At 57.2% G+C, this 21381-nt stretch overlaps 1 protein-coding gene across 1 annotated transcript in view; it reads right to left on the minus strand.

The window, feature by feature from the left end:
* Positions 1–6305: 6305 nt before the first annotated feature.
* vars2 (valyl-tRNA synthetase 2, mitochondrial) overlaps positions 6306–21381 on the minus strand; it is a 33655-nt gene continuing 18579 nt past the window's right edge. Inside the window, exons 13-20 of the mRNA XM_060850653.1 lie at positions 19231–19309; positions 17269–17396; positions 16148–16300; positions 14044–14253; positions 13117–13228; positions 12125–12297; positions 8112–8261; positions 6306–6681 (exon numbers count right to left, since the gene is read on the minus strand). Coding sequence (XP_060706636.1) covers positions 6592–6681; positions 8112–8261; positions 12125–12297; positions 13117–13228; positions 14044–14253; positions 16148–16300; positions 17269–17396; positions 19231–19309 — 1095 coding nt within the window. The 3' untranslated portion in view covers positions 6306–6591. The remainder of the gene's footprint in view (positions 6682–8111; positions 8262–12124; positions 12298–13116; positions 13229–14043; positions 14254–16147; positions 16301–17268; positions 17397–19230; positions 19310–21381) is intronic.

Genomic DNA, 21381 nt, shown 5'->3' on the forward strand with positions numbered 1-21381 from the left:
CACTGTTAACCAGCCTTTCCTGTCACTTGCATTAATTACTTCACTCCTTGTTTCTGAATGCCCTTTGGAATTGTATCATGTTTCCTCTCAACCTACCTCTCCATCAAGATGCGTCACTCCTCTTCATTTTTGTCTGCCACGGGCTTGTGCCTATTTAGTTGTGGTCCTCCTTTTTTTAATCTCATCATTGTTTACCACATTTCTAAGCTGAAAATGTGTTGCTGGAAAAGCGCAGCAGGTCAGGCAGCATCCAAGGAACAGGAGATTCGACGTTTCGGGCATAAGCCATTCCTGAAGAAGGGCTTATGCCCGAAATGTTGATTCTCCTGCTCCTTGCATGCTGCCTGAGCTGCTGCGCTTTTCCAGCAACACATTTTCAGCTCTGATCTCCAGCATCTGCAGACCTCACTTTCTCCTACCACATTTCTAAGTCCCATACCGTCTGCTCTATATACCCAAGAACTGATATATATCAGAAATGAGCACTGATCCCTCATGGACACCACTATATACATCCCATCAGCCTGGAAAGCAACTCTTCAGCTCTATCCTTTGCTTCTGAGTCAGTTTTGTAGTTCAGGCTGCCAAAATGTCCCCTTCATTGAACTTGATTTAATATCTTATCAGTTGTCTTCGGAAAGACCGTATCAACCACACGACCCCTGTTTGGTATTTTCAGAAAAGTTCAGAAAAGAGACCATTCCTGAAAGCTGTGCCACACAGGAGTAAGAGGCCAGAGAGGGTTCGTGAGCTGAGGAGAGTTCAGAAAGTGTGACCAAAATCCTTAACCCCAGATGGAGTTTAAAGGCAATGTTGAAGTGGCCAGAGTCACAGGACTTGAAGACTTGGTGACCAGTGCGGGGAGGCAGGTAGAGCACAAATAGCTGGAGGAATTGGGACAGTCCAGGTCCGCTCTGATTCAGTAAAACTGGAGAAGGACACGGGAGGATCGAGCAACAAGGCCATGAACAAGTGATGTAGAAATCACTGGCAGTGCCAGCATTTGTTGTCCATTCCCAATTATCTTTGAACTAATTGATGTGCCATTTCCAAGGGATAGATAAGAATCAACCCTGCATTGCTATGGATCTGGAGTCAAATGTAGGCAATTGCAGATGAGGAAAGCAGACTTTCCTTTCCAATGGGTGTTCAGAAACCAGGCAGGTTTTTAACCACAATTGCTGGCAATTCCACAGGCACCGTTCATGAAACTAGCTTTGTATTTGAGATATATTTGTCAAATTTAAATTCCATCTATTATCGTCCACCGACATTCCCACAATGTGGAATTTGCAACAGGTTAGTGACTCTGTGACCAGCAACCAGTGTAGGTGAGTGAACACAATTGAGCAGGTAGCAGAGTTTTAGATGAATGGGAGCCGTCCATGAGAATGAGCAAACCCAGAGGTGACAACAATAACTTGTATTTACACAGCACCTTTATTGAAATATCCACAGGGTATCATACGGCAAAACTGACACCAAATGAGTATTAGGACAGGTGACCCAAGGGCCTGCTGAAAAATGAGGAGTTTCTTTGGGGCTTATGAGAAGAGAGATTGACCAAAGGAAATCCACAACTTCAGTGGAGAAACAGCCTGAGGCACAGGGTATCAAGGATACATGACAGGCCAGGACTGGGGGAATGTGGAGAATCCTCCACAGAGCACTGTAGGAGATTACAGCGATAGGAGAAGGTGAGGTCTGTGGAGAGATTTGAAAACAAGGTGGAGAAGGGTAGAACTCTACTATTGACAGACCAAAGCCAATGTGATCAGGGCTGTGGAATGAAGAGAGCTTAGTGGGAGCTGCACACGGGTGGCAGAGTTTGCAATGTGTCTATGTTTATGGTTGAAGCCAGGGGCAGCAAAGGTAATGGTGAGGTTTTCAGCAGCTGAGCTGATTCAGTGCTGTGTTGGGTGTGTCATGGGGGTGAAATTAAGCGGTCTGTGTAATTTTGCTGATATAGGTCTAGTTCAACGAGAGGGGTGAAGAAGCAGTGAGGGAACAAAGTTTGGTAATGGGAACCAAACACCACATGTTCAGAATTCCTATTATTGAGTTGAAGGAAACTTCTGATGAACCTGTACATCAGAGAAAGTGAAGTGGGTAGGTGGGGTGGGTGGGGTGGGTGGGGTTTGAGAGCTGATGGTGAAGTAGATCACTGCAGGTGATCACTCGATTTTCAGTAGACAGAAAAGAATGGAATTAGAATTACGCATGTTGTTCTTCACTGTATCCAACACCTACGTACACACTTACACAAGATGGGTACTGGGGAAAAATAAGCACTATCGCTGCTAGGTAATAGTGTGGGGAAAATAAAAAAAGAACAGAAAATATAACAAAAAAGAAAAATAATAAACAGGAATGTCAGAAGTTCTGTTCACTCCGAGAGCTGCCTCTGAGGGGAAGAAAAAATGGAATCAGATACCACACAGCGGGACAACAGTGAGGATTTGAATATGGAAATACAAACACAGAGCTGGAAACTCCAACTAAGAACTGAGACTAGAATACCGGAAAGGAAAGCTGAGTGAATAGTTAATGCGATCAGGCTGAATACTGAAAGAGTGAACTAAGGGTCCTCCACCATTTGGCATCCCCTCCCTGAATCACAGACCCCCTGAAGAGTTGCTGTAATTCAGCAGCTAGATGTTATGCACACCGCTGCCATTGTGCACTGGGATAGACTGAAGGTGATGGGCAGGCTGCCACGCCCTGAGTGGTACTGAGCTTCCTGAGTGATGTCATCCAGGCTTTGTAGGTGGACAGCAGGGATTGAGGAGGAGAGTTACTCCTGACAGAATTTCCAGCCTCCTCCCTGCTCTTCCAGCCGCTGGGAGGGGGTATAGGTGGGTGGTGGAGAACTCAGCAATGGTCATGCCATTGAACATCATGAGGAGATTTTTGGAATGACTCTTGTTGGAGATGGCGATTGCCCAGCTCAGGTAGCATGAACAATACTTGACATTTATCTCAATCTTGGATATCATCCGGGTTTTTCAGCGTGCAGATTGAGGCAGTAGCTGAAGTCACAAACGGTCCTGAACACTGTGCAGTTACCATCCAGCATCCACACTTTTTTTTTAACCTGCAGAATCCCAAGCATGTGGAAGGGGACCAGTCAGTCCATGTTGAACCTTCAGAGCATCCCACCCAGACCCTCACCTTTATCCCTGTAACCCTGAGTTTCCCCACAGTTAACCCACCTTAAACTGCACATCTTTGGGGTGTGGGAGGAAACCGGAGCACCCAGAGGAAACCCATGCAGACACGGGGAGAATGTACAAACTCCACACAGTTGCCCGAGGCTGGAATCGAACCCGGCTCCCTGGCGCCATGAGGCAGCAGTGCTAACCACTGAGCTTATGATGGAGGGAAGGTCATTGAAAAAGCAGCTGAAAGTAATTAGCTCAAACATTCCAGCATTAACAATTCCTGCAGTATCTTGGGATGGAGCGGATGGACCAGTCAAACCTGACTCTGAACCTAGCGTGACTCCAAAACCCCGATTCCCACAGACTCCCGGTTGTGAAGGAGCCCGCTGCTTAGGGCCGTCACTCTCAGCTCCCATGCTGAGTTCAGTCTTTGCTCCAATGTTTGGACCAAAGTTGTAGTGAGGGCAGGAGACTAGTGCATCCCCTCCATGGAACACAACCCAAGCACTGCTGAGTAAGTGCAGCCTAACAGCAGCACGCATGACACCTTCCATTGTTTAGCAGATGGTTGGGACCAGATCACATTTGCCGTGATTTTGTTGTGTGTGTGTGTGTGTGTGTGTGGACTGGGCATAGCCTGGCATTTCCCAACAGCGCTGGGACAGTGTCGGAGCTGAACTGGAACAACCCGGCTGGGATGCAGCCAACTCTGGAGGTCAAGTTTACAGCGGAACAGGTCGCCTTCACATTACCCGGAGCCTTCAGCCATTTCTTTGTGTAGAGTCATAGAGACGTACAGCATGGAAACAGACCCTTCGGTCCATCCAGGCTGACCAGATATCCCAACCCAATCTAGTCCCACCTGCCAGCACCCGGCCCATATCCCTCCAAACCCTTCCTATTCATATACCCATCCAGATGCCTCTTAAATGTTGCAATTGTACCAGCCTCCACACTTCCTCTGGCAGCTCATTCCATACGCGTACCACCCTCTGTGTGAAAAAGTTGCCCCTTAAGTTTCTTTTATCTTGCCCCTCCCATCTTAAACCCATGCCCTCCGAAACTCCAGGGAAAACAGCCCCAGCCTGTTCAACCTCTCCCTGTAGCTCAAACCCTCCAATCCTGGCAATATTCTTGTTAATCTTTTCTGAACCCTTTCAAGTTTTGCAACATCATTCCGATAGGAAGGAGACCAGAACAGCACGCAGCATTCCAGACGTGGAGTGAATCTGACCAGTCGAACAGCTGTATCTACGATGCTGGAGGCCTCAGGAAGGGGGCATTTGGAATCCCTACAGCATGGAGGCAGGCCATTTGGCCCAGAAATTTACACTGACCCGCAGAAAAGCATCCCACTCTGTGAACCCTGCGTGCCCCAAGGCATTAAAGTTGCACAATGGACAATTTAGCACGGCCAATCCACCTAACCTGTACACCTGTGGAAGGAAACTGGAGCATCTGGAAGGAACGCAGGGGAGAATGTTGTTCAAATACTGAATGGACTCACAAATTATTAGCATTCGCCTGTCCCTGCGTTTTGTTTTTGTCGCTGTTTCCCTATTATTTACTATCTACGCGACTTAACTCTGTCATCTGCCTGTATTGCTCGCAGGACAGAGCTTTTCACTGCGTCTCGGTACACGGGACAATAAACTCAACTCAATTCAAACTCCACACAGACAGTCGCCTGAGGCTGGGATCGAACCGGGTCCCTGGCGCCGTGAAGCAGAGGTGCTAACCCACTGTGCCACCTCTTGAGGCTGAAGGTGGTCCTACACTGGGATGAAAGGGAACAGGGCGAGGGGTCCTGTGTATGTGGGCTTTAAGGTAACAATTGCTGCTTTAACAGAATCATGTCAACATATAAATGGGATAGGTGTGGAAAGTGGCTATGCAGCTCAGTGTATCTATCCAGCACATGGCCACATCCACCTCTTCATCCACTGCCCTGAGGGCCTTGGTACTTAAACCCGTTAAACACTTGATGGGATTTTGCCTCTACCACATTTTCAAAGTTCCAGCTGCACCCACTCGAGTGGAAAAGAAAATTCCGGAATCATCGCCCCCACCTTTTATGTAACCTCTGCCCTGGGTTAGGGGGCCCTCAACAGAAGGGCCTTCCTACACACTCGATCGAACGCTCTGACAGTATTACCCAGCATAATCGGAGCTTCCGCTGCTGCACGGACACTGAAGCCAGGCTGTTTGCCAACCTCCATCGCTAGCTCCTGGCCTCCTTCCCTGTAAACTACCTCACTGTACAAGCTCTGGTACACAGTCACAGCGTGCCGAGAGACTTCCCCATGAGTCAGCATGAGGCGGCTGACAGTCCACAGGCACCGGAGAGAGAGAGAGAGATAAAGGTTCAGACTCGGAGGAGCCGTGCAGAGTCCGGAAAGGAAGTGGGACTGATAGGTTATCGACGGCGTAGATCCCAGGGCAGAGTGCACAAAGGGACACAGGCTCCCACAGGCTGCAACTCGCTTCAGGGAGATCACATACAACAGTCCGCATCAAAGGGTCCTGGGTGGGGTACAGATACGTGCAATCTGAACACACTTCCAGCCCTTTACTGTTCCATCGCTTCCCCCCCCCTCTGGGACTGGGTGGGACAGTGGGTCAGACACTGTCCTTTCCCCTCCCCCTCCCTCTGGGACTGGGCGGGACAGTGGGTCAGACACTGTCCTTTCCCCTCCCCCTCCCTCTGGGACTGGGCGGGACAGTGGGTCAGACACTGTCCTTTCCCCCCCCACCTCCCTCTGGGACTGGGTGGGACAGTGGGTCAGACACTGTCCTTTCCCCTCCCCCTCCCTCTGGGACTGGGTGGGACAGTGGGTCAGACACTGTCCTTTCCCCCCCTCCCTCTGGGACTGGGTGGGACAGTGGGTCAGACACTGTCCTTTCCCCTCCCCCTCCCTCTGGGACTGGGTGGGACAGTGGGTCAGACACTGTCCTTTCCCCTCCTCCCTCTAGGACTGGGTGGGACAGCGGACACAGTCTGTCTCTCTCCGCCCTCCACCTTGGGTGCAACTGGGAGTAGTTTCCCCCGTAAACCTCGTAGCGTTTTCTCCTGCGGGAACGCCTGGACGGTGCTAACCCCCGCAACCGAGCGGGTGAGTAAGAGAGAGAGTCACACCTCCTCGCTGCAGGAACCATGTCTGAAAATCTTTTATTCACAGCGGGGGCTGTTCCAGTCCCGAGACCTTCGGCCTTCCCAGGGCCTGGGCGCCAAATCCTGCTGACGGCTCAGCCCCAGTCTGGGGGGGGGGCAGTTGCAGACCACGGCCTGGCTTCACAGTTGCTCCCTTTCCCCATCCCACCTCCCCAGGGCCGGTGTTAGAGAGAGAGAGAGGATGGGGCCCAGCAGGCAGGGCTGGGCGAGTGGAGGCTTCGGCCTGTCCGATGATGCATTCCCGGGTTACGCGCCCCCTCACGCTACGTCACCATGGGTTTTCCGAAGACTCTGGAGATTGTCGACGGCCTGCAGCACTCGCTCCAGCTCAGCCCTCAGACAGCGGACCTGCCGTTCGGGAGGGTTCGAAAACCAAACCATTAAAAACGAGGATCAGTCACGCCTCCTGCGCGCGCAAAACCAACCCCTGGAGACAGCCACCTTCCAACGCCCTGACCTCTAGGCCCTCGAAGGACAACCACCTCTCGGAAGGACCTTGTGAAACTTGAAAGGGTTCAAAAAAGATTTACAAGGATGTTGCCAGGGTTTGAGCTACAGGGAGAGGCTGAACAGGCTGGGGCTGTTTTCCCTGGACCGTCGGGGGCTGAGGGGTGACCTTATAGAGGTTTATAAAATCATGAGAGGCATGGATAGGGTAAATAGGCAAAGTCTTTTCCCTGGGGATGGGGAGTCCAGAACTAGAGGGCATAGGTTTAGGGTGAGAGGGGAAAGATATAAAAGAGATCTAAGGGGCAACATTTTCACACAGAGGGTGGTGCGTGTATGGAATGAGCTGCCAGAGGAAGTGGTGGAGGCTGGTACAATTACAACACTTAAGAGGCATTTGGATGGGTATATGAATAGGAAGGGTTTGGAGGGATATGGGCCGGGTGCTGGCAGGTGGGACTAGATTGGGTTGGGATATCTGGTCAGCCTGGATGGGATGGACCGAAGGGTCTGTTCCCATGCTGTACTCGATGACTCTCTGACAGCAGCAGATAGATGGGGACACCATGATCCTGAAGATCCCCTCCACATCTCTCACACATCACCCTGACTACACAGGAGCCTTACAGTGTGGAAAACCGGCCACTCGGCCCACTGAGTCCTTCTGAAGAGTGTCCCACCCTCCCTACCCTATCCCTGTAATGCTGCATTTCCCAAGGCTAACCCACCGTGCCTGGGCCCCCCTGGACTGTGGGGGAAGATCCCATACGCAGACACGGGGAGAATGTGCAAACTCCACCCAGACAGCTGTCCTCAGGCTGGAATTGAGCCCAGGTCCCTGGCACCGTGAGGCAGCGGCGCTAACCACTGAGCCACCGTGCCACCCCGGACTTGGATCCAGATCACCACCCCTCCAGTTTGTCACCGGGACCACATCCCGAGACCTCGTCCCACACAGCGCCGCGAGACCGCAGTGGTTCAAGATGGCAGCTCTTCCTCTACCTTTACAAGGGCGATTAGCGATGGGCGATGAAGGCTGGTCCAGCCAGCGAAGCCCACATCCCGGGACCAAACCAACCAGGAGAATAAACACCTCCCTGTGTCCTGCTTTCCCCACCTCGCCATTGGCCATCTGACACGGCCAACCCTGGCTACCCTGGGCAAACACTGGCCACCATCTGCCAGATCAGGTTGCTCCCAATGTCACACCAGGCTACACGTGGAAGTGCTGCAGACAGACTGCCTGATCCCAGCTGCCCAGGGCACTGTTGCCCTGCCCTGCCCTGCCCCAGTCGCCCACTGCCTGCCCTGCTCCAGCCAAGGGCACCCACCTTCTGGGTGTGACCCTCTCGGATCCTCTCCGGAACCTTCTCTTCATAGCCAGGGATCTGCGTTCTGGTGATGGCGGCAGACAGCTGCTCCCCGATCTGTCTCTGTCTGGCCAACAGCTTCGCCAGCTCCTTCCCGGGATCGATAAGGCCCTGCCCGGGAATCAGAGAGAGAGAGAATGAGAGAGAGAGAGAGAGAGAGAGAGAGAGAGAAAGCAAGAGAGACCGCGCGCGCTCGAGAGAGAGAGATTGGGAGGGAGGGAGAGAGATTGGGAGGGAGAGAGAGGGGGGGGGGGGGGGGGGGAGAGGGAGAGCGAGAATCAGAGAGAGCTGGAGAGAGAGATTAAGGGGGAGAGAGAGAGAGAGAAAAATTGAGGGGGAGAAAGAGAGAGGGGGAGAAAGAGGGGGGAAAGAGACCGAGCGAGAGAGAAAAAGAGAATGAGAGTGAGAAATAGAGAAAGAGCGCGAGACTGGGGGGGGGGGGGGGAGAGAGAGAGAGAGAGAGAGAGAGAGAGAGAGAGGGATTGGGGGAGAGAGGGATTGGGGGAGAGAGAGATTGGGGGGGGAGAGGGATTGGGGGGGAGAGAGATTGGGGGGGAGAGAGATTGGGGGGGAGAGAGATTGGGGGGGAGAGAGATTGGGGGGGGGAGAGAGATTGGGGGGGAGAGAGATTGGGGGGGAGAGAGATTGGGGGGGAGAGAGATTGGGGGGGGAGAGATTGGGGGGGAGAGAGAGATTGGGGGGGAGAGAGAGATTGGGGGGGGAGAGAGAGATTGGGGGGGAGAGAGAGAGAGATTGGGGGGGAGAGAGAGAGATTGGGGGGGAGAGAGAGAGATTGGGGGGGAGAGAGAGAGATTGGGGGGGAGAGAGAGAGATTGGGGGGGAGAGAGAGAGATTGGGGGGGAGAGAGAGAGATTGGGGGGGGAGAGAGAGAGATTGGGGGGGAGAGAGAGAGATTGGGGGGGAGAGAGAGAGATTGGGGGGGAGAGAGAGAGATTGGGGGGGAGAGAGAGAGATTGGGGGGGAGAGAGAGATTGGGGGGGGAGAGAGAGATTGGGGGGGAGAGAGAGATTGGGGGGGGGAGAGAGATAGACAGAGAAAGAGATAGAGTGAGATTGAGGGAGAGAGAGATTGAGGGAGAGAGAGAGATTGAGGGGGAGAGAGAGAGATTGAGGGAGAGAGAGAGTGCGCGCGAGCGAGAGAGAGAAAGAGGGATAGAGAGAGCGAGCGAGAGTGAGAGAGAGAGAGATAGAGTGAAGAATGTGTTTGTGGGGGTTTTGCCCCTCTGCACCAGCTCACTGCCTTATGCCACCCCCACCCACCCCACTTCCCAACCAGCCTCTACCTCTCCTTCCACAGGATCTGCCTGATTTGCTGAAGGGCATTTTCTGTCGGGTTTGTTTCGTGGTTACGGGAACGAACGTGCACTGGCAGAGGGTGAACCACTTCCAGAGGTGCCATAGCGCTCCCTCTCAGCCTGAAAACGTCGGGCTGTGAATTTTAATAGCACCGACCGTGGGGTAGGTGCTTTGATCTCATCAAACAGAGGCGCACGCGGAGAGTGGGTGTCGAAGTGGGAGCGAGGGGAGTAGACTTGCAGAGCACTGAAGGGCAGCGCTGCACGGTCATGAGGTGTTGACAAACAGACAGTGCGCCAGGGATCGTCTGGAGAGGGCTCACAGACAACAGCAGAGACGTCACGTTAAAACTTGGGAAGGAATAAGGCACTCGCGAGCGCCACAGTCACTTCTGGTCTCTCAGTCTTAAAAAGAAGGTCCAGAAATGGTTTTCCAGCGGGTTGCTCATACAGTCAGAGAGCATCGAGTCTCTGGGGGCAAACCGTACACTACCACCTACACAGGCTGGTAGCCTTGACTGTTACACTGTGGCTCATCCAACTGCTTTCTTGCCCAGAAGTTGAGTGGTTTCCCACCTCGAATTTCCCCCTCTCCACTCTCCAGGACTGTGCATTCCACATTCCCACCAGTGTCCGGGTGGGAAAGTCCCGACGAGCCGCAAAGGCCGGGAAAAACCAAACGGGCTGCAGCTGTTTTCTCCGGAACGGAAGAGCGGGGGGGGAGAGGGAACTTTCGGGGCAGCGGAAAGGGTCTGAAAATTAACTTCGGAACCCAAAGACCTAGCGGGGGCTGGGCAAGTGCAGCGTTCGGAGCGAGTCACCCTGACGCATTTCGTCGAGTCGCTGCGGGGCAGGAGCAAGCCATTCGGCCCATCGGGTGCATGCTGACCCACCGAAGAGCATGCCGCCCTGCATTTCCTCGCGGCTAGCCCACTCACCCACCCACCCAGCCTGTGGGGTAATTTCGCACATCCCCGGGATCACAGAGGTCAGGCTGGGGATGCTCCCCCCTTGCTACAGGCAGTGGCTCAGTGGTTAGCGCCGCTGTCTCACGGTGCCAGGGACCCCGGTTCGATTCCGTCCTCTGGCAACTGTCTGCGTGGAGTTTGCCCGTGTCTGCGTGGGTTTCCTCCGGGTGCTCCAGTTTCCTCCCACCGTCCAGGGTGGATGGGCCATGCTAAATTACCCATAATGCTCAGGGATGTGTGGGTCGGGTGCATTAGTGAGGGGTAAATGTAGAGAAATAGGGTAATGGGTCTGGGTGGGTCACTCTTCAGAGGGGTCGGTATGGACTTGTTGGGCCGAATGGACAGTGATTCTACCGTAGGCTTTTATAATAGATTGGGCAATTACCTGAGGGGAGGGAGAAACACAAGAACAGCAGGAGGCCACTCAGCCCCTCAAGAGCCTGCTCCGCCATTCAGTGAGAGATCATGGCGGACCCTGTGGCCTCACGCTCCGTACCTGCCTTTGGCCCCCACCCCTTTAGGCCTTCGCTTAAACACGGAGGTATCTCTCTCTCTCAGATCTGAGGTGAAAAACTGGCCCAGCATCCACTGCCGTTTGTGGGAGAGGGTTCCCCAGACCGTCCCCCGGCCTTTGGGTGTAGCTGAGACATGGGCCAGGTGCTGGCAACCTCGATTAGTCTTGGATATCTGGTCGGCGTGGACGGGTTGGACCGAAGGGTCTGTTTCCGTGCTGTATGGCTCTATGGCGGCACAGTGGTTAGCACCGCTGCCTCACGGTGCCGGGTTCGATCCCAGCCTCGGGCGACTGTCTGTGTGGAGTTTGCACATTCTCCCCGTGTCTGCGTGGGTTTCCTCCGGGTGCTCCGGTTTCCTCCCACAGTCACAAAGATGTGCAGGTTAGGAGAATTGGCCATGGGAAATTGCCTCAGTGTGTAGGGATGTGCAGGTTAGGGTGGATTGGCCATGCTAAATTGTCCCATAGTGCCCAGGGATGTGCAGGTTAGGGTGGATTGGCCATGCTAAATTGTCCCATAGTGTCCAGGGATGTGTAGGTTAGGGTGGATTGGCCATGCTAAATTGTCCCATAGTGTTCAGGGGTGTGCAGGTTAGGGTGGATTGGCCATGCTAAATTGTCCCATAGTGCCCAGGGATGTGCAGGTTAGGGTGGATTGTCCGTGCTAAATTGTCCCATAGTGCCCAGGGATGTACAGGTTAGGGTGGATTGGCCGTGCTAAATTGTCTCATAGTGTTCAGGGATGTGTAGGTTAGGGTGGATTCGTCAGGGGTAAATGTAGAGTAATAGGGTAGGGGAATGGGCCTGGATGTTGGGCCGAAGGGCCTGTTCCCACTCTGTATGATGACTCCAAGTGCTTCCTAACATCTCTCCTGAACAGAACGGCCCTAATCCCCAGACCACGCCCCTTGTTTACACGGGTCCCTGACCCGCATAAACAGTTTATCTCTATCGACCCTAAATCTCCTGATTGACGTCTTAGAGATTCCCAACCCTCTAACTTCCAGAGAGAACAGGCCCATGTTGGTACCATCTCTCTGTTGTGGGTCTACACGCTTCTCCCTCTGGCCCTTGGACGTGCAGGGCAGTGGGACGAGATTGCCTGTTGGCCGTGCGCCAGCGGGTCAGTACCCCAGGGAGGGCCCCTCGCTGGCCCTTGGGTGGGGGGGGCCCCTACCTTCAGCAGCAGGTGGACCTGGCAGTGCTGGCTAACCACAGAGACCGCACAGCCGGCTGGGACGGCCTCTCGGGGGATCAGCAGCTGCACCGGACCCGAGCGGGACAGCGTCCGGAGGGGGCCCAGGAAGGGAGCCAGCCGGGCCCGCACGCCGGCCTCACAGGAGACGTACACTGCAGACGGGACGGGGGGGAAGAGAGAGACAGACACACACACAGTCAGTGGGAGCTGCTCCACCTAGTGAAGATGGGCGAGCTGGGGGTGGGGGGAACAGAGAACCACCCCAGGGCACAGAGATGTCACAGGCAGGAGGAGTGGGGAAACCCCCCCCCCCCTCCACACTCCCCCCCACCCCACCGCGAGAAAACCTCCCCCCTCCCTCCGCACCCTGCCAGGGTCGGGGTAGTATTCAGACATCCCCTCGCCCGGGCTGGGCAATGGAGTGGGGAGGTGGGGGGGGGGGGGGAGGGGGGAGGCGGGGAGGGGAGAGGGGGGAGGCGGGGGGGGGGAGACGGGGAGGGAACACCAGGGCGTTGGACAGTGACCAGCACGATGGGCCAAATGGCCTATTCTCCACACTGTATCCAACTGCAACAGAGAGCGTGAGCCCAAACCCCTCTCCCCCTAGCACGCCCCTCCCCCAGATACCCGTCGCCCTGAGGTGGTCCCACCCCACCACACCGATTCCCACCCCCACCCCCTCCCCACCTCTGAGTGTTCGCCGTATGATAGCTCAGGAGTGCCACCCCCCCCCACCTAACCCTGAGCAAGCAGCTTCTCATCACCACCCCCCCCCCCCTGCCACAATGCCTCTGGGGGTAGGGAGCAGGGTGGCACCAGCAGCAGCAGCACCTCACCGATGGTCTACCCCACCCCCCATGGCCTGGTCCCCTGATACCCCTGCCCCCTCGCCAGTGCCCGTTTGTCCCCGGGGGTGTGGGTGGGGGAGGGGGAAGGGGGGGGGCGAGGGTGGGGGGGGGGGGGGGACTCACGTTGCGGGCGCGCTGTGGTCAGGTGGTACTCTGCACGCAGCGCCCTCACCGCTCGCACCACCTCCTGAGCGAGCACAAAGTCCGACTCCGCTCCGGGATCCCGCCATTCCGGCTGGAAAAGATGGACAAACAGCGAGGAGAGCCAGGCACCCAGGAGCGCTCGGGACCCCCCCCCCCACCCATCATCCCCACAGGCAGCAACCCCACCCTCCCTCCCAGGGTGATATTCACCATCACCACTACGCCGTCAGCAACGCCCCCCCCTCGCACCTCGGGACGCACACTCTGCCCATCCCACGACCCCCACCTACCCCCTCCCCATCTCCCTCCGACCCCACCCACACCATCCCTCTATTGGCACTGCCTCCCCCCACCCCCTCAGGCCCCCACCCTCTCCCCTCCTACACCCCTCCCCCCGGCCCCCCACCCTCTCCCCTTCTACACCCTCCGCCGGCCCCCCACCCTCTCCCCTCCTACACCCTCCCCCGGCCCCCCACCCTCTCCCCTCCTACACCCCCCCCCGGCCCCCCACCCTCTCCCCTCCTACACCCTCCCCATGCCCCCACCCTCTCCCCTCCTACACCCCTCCTGCCCCCCACCCTCTCCCCTCCTACACCCCCCCAGGCCCCCACCCTCTCCCCTCCTACACCCCCCCAGGCCCCCACCCTCTCCCCTCCTACACCCATCACCTCCCCCTTCCACACCCCCCAGCAACCACCCCCTTGCATCTCCCCCCTACACCCCACTCCCCCAGCACGCACCCTCCACCTCCAACAGCCGTGTATGGAATAACCAGCGGTTTCCTTTAGCCACAGGAAACCCCCGAACCCCCCCACCCCACTGACCACGCCCAGAGGCTGACCCCCACACCCCACCCCTCCAATTCCCTCTCCCGACCCCACTCCCCCCGGTGAGCCCGTGCCGTACCAGCTGGCTGGGGGTTGGGTAGCGGCTGACGCAGACGCTGGGCTGCCGGGCCCGGTGACGGTGCGGTAATCTCTGCCACAGCTCCTCGCTCAGGTACGGCATCAACGGGGAGATCAGCAGCAGGGCCTGCTCCACACACACGTACAGGATCTGCCGGACCGTCTCCCGGTGAGTGGGCTCCCCGCACTGCAACACGGGCTTCACACACTCCTGAGAGAGAGAGAGGGGTCAGTGAGGGGGAGAGAGAGAGAGAGGGGTCAGTGAGGGGGAGAGAGAGAGAGAGAGAGAGAGAGAGACACGGTGGTCAGGGAGGGAGGGAGGGAGAGAAAGAGAGAGAGAGAAGAGAGAGGGGTCAGTGAGGGGAGAGAGAGAGAGAGAGTGTGAACGGGTCAGTGAGGGGGGGGAGAGAGAGAGTGTGAATGGGTCAGTGAGGGGGAGAGAGAGAGAGAGTGAATGGGTCAGTGAGGGGGGAGAGAGAGAGAGAGAGGGGTCAGTGAGCGGGGGAGAGAGAGACACGGTGGTCAGGGAGGGAGAGAGAGAGAGAGAGAGAGGGGGGGTTCAGTGAGGGGGAGAGAGAGAGGGGTCAGTGAGGGGGGGGAGAGAGAGAGTGTGAACGGGTCAGTGAGGGGGGGAGAGAGAGAGAGAGAGTGAATGGGTCAGTGAGGGGGAGAGAGAGATAGGGGGGTCAGTGAGGGAGTGGGACAGTGCGGTCAGTGAGGGAGTGGGACAGGGCGGTCAGTGAGGGAGGGGCACAGGGCGGTCAGTGAGGGAGGGGCACAGGGCGGTCAGTGAGGGAGGGGCACAGGGCGGTCAGTGAGGGAGGGGCACAGGGCGGTCAGTGAGGGAGGGGGACAGGGCAGGAGGGGGACAAGGCGGTCAGTGAGGGAGCGGGACAGGGCGGTCAGTGAGGGAGCGGGACAGGGCGGTCAGTGAGGGAGCGGGACAGGGCGGTCAGTGAGGGAGCGGGACAAGGCGGTCAGTGAGGGAGCGGGACAGGGCGGTCAGTGAGGGAGCGGGACAGGGCGGTCAGTGAGGGAGCGGGACAGGGCGGTCAGTGAGGGAGCGGGACAGGGCGGTCAGTGAGGGAGGGGGACAGGGCAGTCAGTGAGGGAGGGGCACAGGGCGGTCAGTGAGGGAGGGGCACAGGGCGGTCAGTGAGGGAGGGGCACAGGGCGGTCAGTGAGGGAGGGGCACAGGGCGGTCAGTGAGGGAGGGGGACAAGGCGGTCAGTGAGGGAGGGGGACAGGGCAGGAGGGGGACAAGGCGGTCAGTGAGGGAGCGGGACAGGGCGGTCAGTGAGGGAGCGGGACAGGGCAGTCAGTGAGGGAGGGGGACAGGGCAGTCAGTGAGGGAGGGGGACAGGGCGGTCAGTAAGGGAGCGGGACAGGGCGGTCAGTAAGGGAGCGGGACAGGGCGGTCAGTAAGGGAGCGGGACAGGGCGGTCAGTAAGGGAGCGGGACAGGGCGGTCAGTGAGGGAGCGGGACAGGGCGGTCAGTGAGGGAGCGGGACAGGGCGGTGAGTGAGGGAGGGGGACAGGGCGGTGAGTGAGGGAGGGGGACAGGGCGGTGAGTGAGGAAGGGGGACAGGGCGGTGAGTGAGGGAGGGGGACAGGGCGGTGAGTGAGGGAGGGGGACAGGGCGGTGAGTGAGGAAGGGGGACAGGGCGGTGAGTGAGGGAGCGGGACAGGGCGGTGAGTGAGGGAGGGGGACAGGGCGGTGAGTGAGGGAGGTGGACAGGGCGGTGAGTGAGGGAGAGGGACAGGGCAGTCAGTGAGGGGGAGGGACAGGGCGGTGAGTGAGGGAGAGGGACAGAGCGGTGAGTGAGGGAGAGGGACAGGGCGGTCAGTGAGGCAGGGGGACAGGGCGGTGAGTGAGGGGGGGGACAGGGCGGTGAGTGAGGGAGGGGGACAGGGCGGTGAGTGAGGGAGGGGGACAGGGCGGTGAGTGAGGGGGAGGGACAGGGCGGTGAGTGAGGGAGGGGGACAGGGCGGTGAGTGAGGGGGGGGGGGGGGGTGTGAGAGCTGCGAGTCGAGCGGGTAGCCGCCTGTGAGGACATGCCAGTATCTCAGAGCTGACCGGGCGTTGGTGACTGTTTCTCACTCACCAGGTAAACGTCACACAGTTCATGCAGCCAGTAGCGGTGGATGGTGGAGGTTACTGCCTGTAGGTTGTATTCCTGGAATCCACGGTCACAGGCAGAAACCGCGTTGAGGAGGCGGCTCAGGATCCACCGGTCAATGGCAGCATCCGGTCTCACCTGGCCGGTCAGAGACAAAACCCCGGTCAGAGACAAATCCCCGGTCAGAGACCAAACCCCGGTCAGAGACAAATCCCCGGTCAGAGACCAAACCCCGGTCAGCGACAAAACCCCGGTCAGCGACAAAACCCCGGTCAGCGACAAAACCCCGGTCAGCGACAAAACCCCGGGTCAGATATTAAACCCCGGTCACCTTTTCCCAGGTGTCAGTGAATGGAGACCCACAGAGGCCCCCAGCCACTCCCCCATCCCTGGCCCCCCCCCCCCCGTCCATTGCCTCCACCCTGTCCCAGACAGAACAGGCCCGGCAGCCTGCCTAGCCCAGGCTATTGGCCTTCCCCAGTGAGTGGGCAGTAAACACTTGGACAGCAGTCGGCAGCCCGGCGTCTCCAACCCCACCCCGTCACCTCGGGGACTTTCTCAACTCCGTTTGACGGAAAGATTTGAGAATGAAGATTCGAACTGGGAGTGGTACAGCACGCAAACAGACCATTCGGCCCAACCAGTCCACGCTGACCATAACCCCAAACTCAACTAGTCCCGCCTGCCTGCTCCCAGCCCATGTCCCTCCCAACTTTTCCCGGTCATGGTCCCAATGTGTTTGAAATATTGTAAGTGTCCCAGCATCCACCACTTCCTCAGGCACAACCATTCCATACTCACACTCCACCCTCTGGGGAAAATGTTGACCCTCCCCCAGATCCTTGGTAAATCCAACCCCTCTCCCCTTAAGCCAATATCCCTTCATGTTCAAGATAAATAAAAAGGGCACCGTCACCCACTCCCCAGGGCACCTTGCCCCCCCCTCACTCCCAATTCCAACCCCTTTCCCAATGCTGGAGACTCCCATTCCAGGGCCAGGGACTTTACGCCACCCAATAGCAGAGCTACACCCCCCCAATCCCGGGGGACCCTTTAGGAAGGGAGCCCACCCTGAAACAGCGCCCCCACCATGGCGCCCCACTCACCGTCTCCACTGGCAGTGGTTCGAAACCCGCGGGCAGGGCAGACAACGTGAACTTCACCGCGTTCCAGATCTTGTTGCAAAACCGACGCGCGCTCACAAACGCTGACACATCCACATTGATGTCCTCTCCTGGTGGGAGAGGCAGAGGCAGGGGGAGCAAACAGAGGGAGATTGGGGGGGGGGGAGAGACAGAGAGAGATAGACAGAGAGAGCGAGACAGAGAGAGAGAGAGCGAGACAGGAAGAGAGAGACAGAGAGAGAGAGACAGAGAGAGAGAGACAGAGAGAGAGAGACAGACAGAGAGAGAGAGACAGAGAGAGAGAGACAGAGAGAGAGAGACAGAGAGAGAGAGACAGACACAGAGAGAGAGAGAGAGAGAGAGAGAGAGAGAGAGACAGAGACAGAGAGACAGAGACAGAGACAGAGACAGAGAGACAGAAAGAGAGAGAGAGAGAGAAAGAAAGAGAGAGAGACACACACACAGAGAGAGAGACAGAGAGAGAGTGAGACAGAGAGAGACAGACAGACACAGAGAGACAGACAGACAGAGAGAGACACAGAGACAGAGAGAAAGACACAAATACAGAGAGGGAGACAGAGAGAAAGAGACAGAGAGAGAGAGGGGAGGGAAGGAAAGAGCGGGAGGGGGAGGAAAGGCTTGGATGAGATCAAGAGCACGAAACATTGAAGACAGGAGCAGGAGGAGGCTGTTCGGCCCTTCGAGCCTGCTCCGCCCATTCATCTGAGTCATGGCTGACCATCCAACTCAATAACCTAATCCTGCTTTCTCCCCGTAACCTTTGCTCCCATTCACCCCCCCCCCCCCCCCCCCCCCCCCCCCACCCCACCCGAGTGCTATACCTAGCTGCCTCTTGAATGCATCGACTCCTTCCTGTGGGAATGAACCCCACAGGCCCACTGCTCTCTGGGTGAGGAACTGTCTCCTCATCTCGGTCAATATCTGGTCGGCATGGACGGGTTGGATCGAAGGGTCTGTTTCCATGCTGTACATCTCTATGACTCTGTCCTAAACGATCCACCCGAATCCTCAGAACGTGAGCCCTGGTTCTGGACGCACTCACCAGCAGGAACATCCTCCCTGCATCTACCCTGTCCAGTCCTGTTAGAATTTTATAAATCTCCACCCACACACCCCCCTTTCCCCACAACCCATCTGAACTCCAGCGAAAACAATCCTAACCTCGTCAATCTCTCCTCGTACCTCAGTCCCAGCGTCCCTGGAATCAGCCTGGGAAAACTTCATTACAATCCCTCAGGAGAAAGACTATCCTTCCTCAGAGGAGATCAAAACTACACTCGATATTCCCAAGCTCCTCCTGCACTCGAAAGCGTTCAGATGAGTGCACCAGAGAGAGAGCACGAGAAAGAGGAGCGCGCGCGCCAGGGAGGGAGAGCGAGTGCGGGGGGGAAGAGAGCGAGCGCCGGGGGGAGGGAGAGTGAGCGCCGGGGGGGAGGGAGAGCGAGCGCCGGGGGGGGGGAGGGGAGAGCGAGCGCCGGGGGGAGGGAGAGCGAGCGCCGGGGGGAGAACGCGAGCGCCAGGGGAGAACGCGAGCGCCAGGGGGAGAGAGCGAGCGCCAGGGGGGGGAAGAGAGTGAGCGCCAGGGGGAGAGAGCGAGCGCCAGGGGGAGAGAGCGAGCGCCAGGGGGAGGGAGAGCGAGCGCCAGGGGGAGAACGCGAGCGCCGGGGGGAGAACGCGAGCGCCAGGGGGAGAACGCGAGCGCCAGGGGGAAGAGAGCGAGCGCCAGGGGGAGAACGCGAGCGCCGGGGGAGAACGCGAGCGCCAGGGGAAGAGAGCGAGCGCCAGGGGAAGAGAGCGAGCGCCAGGGGAAGAGAGCGAGCGCCAGGGGAAGAGAGCGAGCGCCAGGGGGAGAACGCGAGCGCGAGGTTCACCCATGTGAGATACAGAAAGCACTCCAGTGTTCCTGCTCTCAATGCTGCTTACCCTGAGACTTGTAGGAACACAGGGAGAATCGGAGAGCATCCGTGCCGCATTCTGGGATCCCGTGTGGAAAATCCCGTTTCTGTGGGGGGGGGGGGGGGAGAAGAGAGAGAGAGAGAAATCAAAGGGATCTGAATAGAATCCCTGCAGTGTGGAAACAGACCATTCGGCCCAACAAGTCCACACTGACCCTCTGAACAGCATCCCACCCAGACTCACCCCCCCCCCCCCCCACCCCGCCCAATAGCTAACGTGCACATGTCCGGACACTCCAGGATGATTTAGCATAACCAGCCCACCCTCACCTGCACATCCCTGGACACAATGGGGACATTTAGCCAGCCTTCCACCCCCTGACTCCATCGACACTTCTCCCCGCCCCAGGGAGGCAGCCAGCATCATCAAAGACCCCTCCCACCCCACCCCGTCAGGCAGAAGATACAAACATTTAAACCCACGGGCCAGCAGGTTCAAGACCAGCCTCTGCCTCGCTGTTATCAGATCCTGAAGGGACCTCACAAATTTCAGGTCCCATGTAGATCTCTGCGCATCTTCTCTGCAGCCCTGATACTGTATCCCTCCGCTCTGTTCTCTCACCCCTGACACACACTGTATGGGACGATCTGTCTGTAATGCACACTCAAGACAAAACCTTTCACTGTCCGCAGGTAGCCAGCAGCAGGAGGCGCTGTCTGGCCCTTCCAACCTGTCCCATTCCTCAATAACCATCATGGCCAATCGCTTCGTGGACTGAGATCTACTGAACCCGCCCTCTCACCCTAACCCTTAATTCCTTTACTGTTCAAAAGAAAATCTATCTGCGCTTTAAAAATATTTACTGAACATTCCCTGGGCACGGAATTCCACAGATTCCCAATTCAGTCCTAAATCTGTTCCCTCTAAGGTTGAGGCTATGCCCTTGCGTTCTAGTCTCACCCTCCATCCTCTCGACTTCTATTTTATCTATTCCCTTCATAATTTTGGATTAGTTCAGATTCCCGAATTCCCATTCGGCCCAACGAGTCCACACCGACCCTCCGAAGAGTAACCCACCCAGACCCACTCCCCTACCCCATGTTTACCCCTGACTAATGCGTCTAACACTATGGGGCAATTTAGCATGGCCAATTTACCTGACCTACACATTCCTGAACACTACGGGCAATCCACCCTGACCTGCCCATCTTTGGACTGTGGGAGGAAACCGGTGCACCCGGAGGAAACCCAGGCAGACACAGGGAGAACGTGCAAACTCCACACAGTCGGGAATTGAACGCAGGTCCCTGGTGCCGTGAGGCAGCAGTGCCAACCACTGAGCTCCAGTGCCGTCCCAGACGTGTTACATGTTTCTATAAGATCCCCCCCAACCTCACTCTTCTGAATTCCAATGAATATAATCCCAGGCTTCTCAGTGCAGAAAAGGTGTTACACGGGACAGTAACAAGTCAGACGCTGAGTACGAGCTGCGGGGTCAGCGGATGCCTCAGCCGGCGTAAAACACCCACCCGAGGTTGGCAGAGAACGCGCCGTGAACTCGCCTCGGGCTGGAGAAATCAAACAGCGCCGAGGTACGGTCTGACCGAACGATCCCGGACAGACCCGGTGCCGGGAGGACATTTACTCAGCAACGACGCGGACCACAACTTTGCAGTTTGGTGGGAGACCGTCCACAGGGGAACGCGAGCCACGATGAACGGCGAGGGTTTGACAAGGCAACGGCCTGCTGTGACACTGTGGGACTTGGGCACTCCCTCACGGTCCGACTGAAAGCTCCCGAGTGGAATTCCGGCAGCCGGCGCCCGTCATTAACTATCCCGGCGGTTGGCATTCCCATGGACCGCAGGGAGCCAAATGCTGTCTCGAAACCCTCACTCGGGGTTTGACCAAGAGAGGTTTCCGAGCTGGGAGCAATTTTCCAATTCGCAGTGAGTGCCCTCTTTAAGCTGCTCTTAGATTCAGGGAATCGAGTTCTCGTGCATCTCCTGAGCCGGATTTGGGGAAAAACGTTCGCTGTTCTGGGCTGGGGAGGGGGAACTAACTGGCCCCTGACACTTCCATCTGAAAGGAAGGGCCCCACCCACACAGGATGAACTGGGGAGGGAGGAGGAATTGGTGAGGAACCCGTCACCGCAGGGAGCAGTCAGGATTGGTGGA

The sequence above is a fragment of the Hemiscyllium ocellatum genome, chromosome 35 (genome assembly GCF_020745735.1).
Source record: "Hemiscyllium ocellatum isolate sHemOce1 chromosome 35, sHemOce1.pat.X.cur, whole genome shotgun sequence".
Taxonomy (NCBI): domain Eukaryota; kingdom Metazoa; phylum Chordata; class Chondrichthyes; order Orectolobiformes; family Hemiscylliidae; genus Hemiscyllium; species Hemiscyllium ocellatum.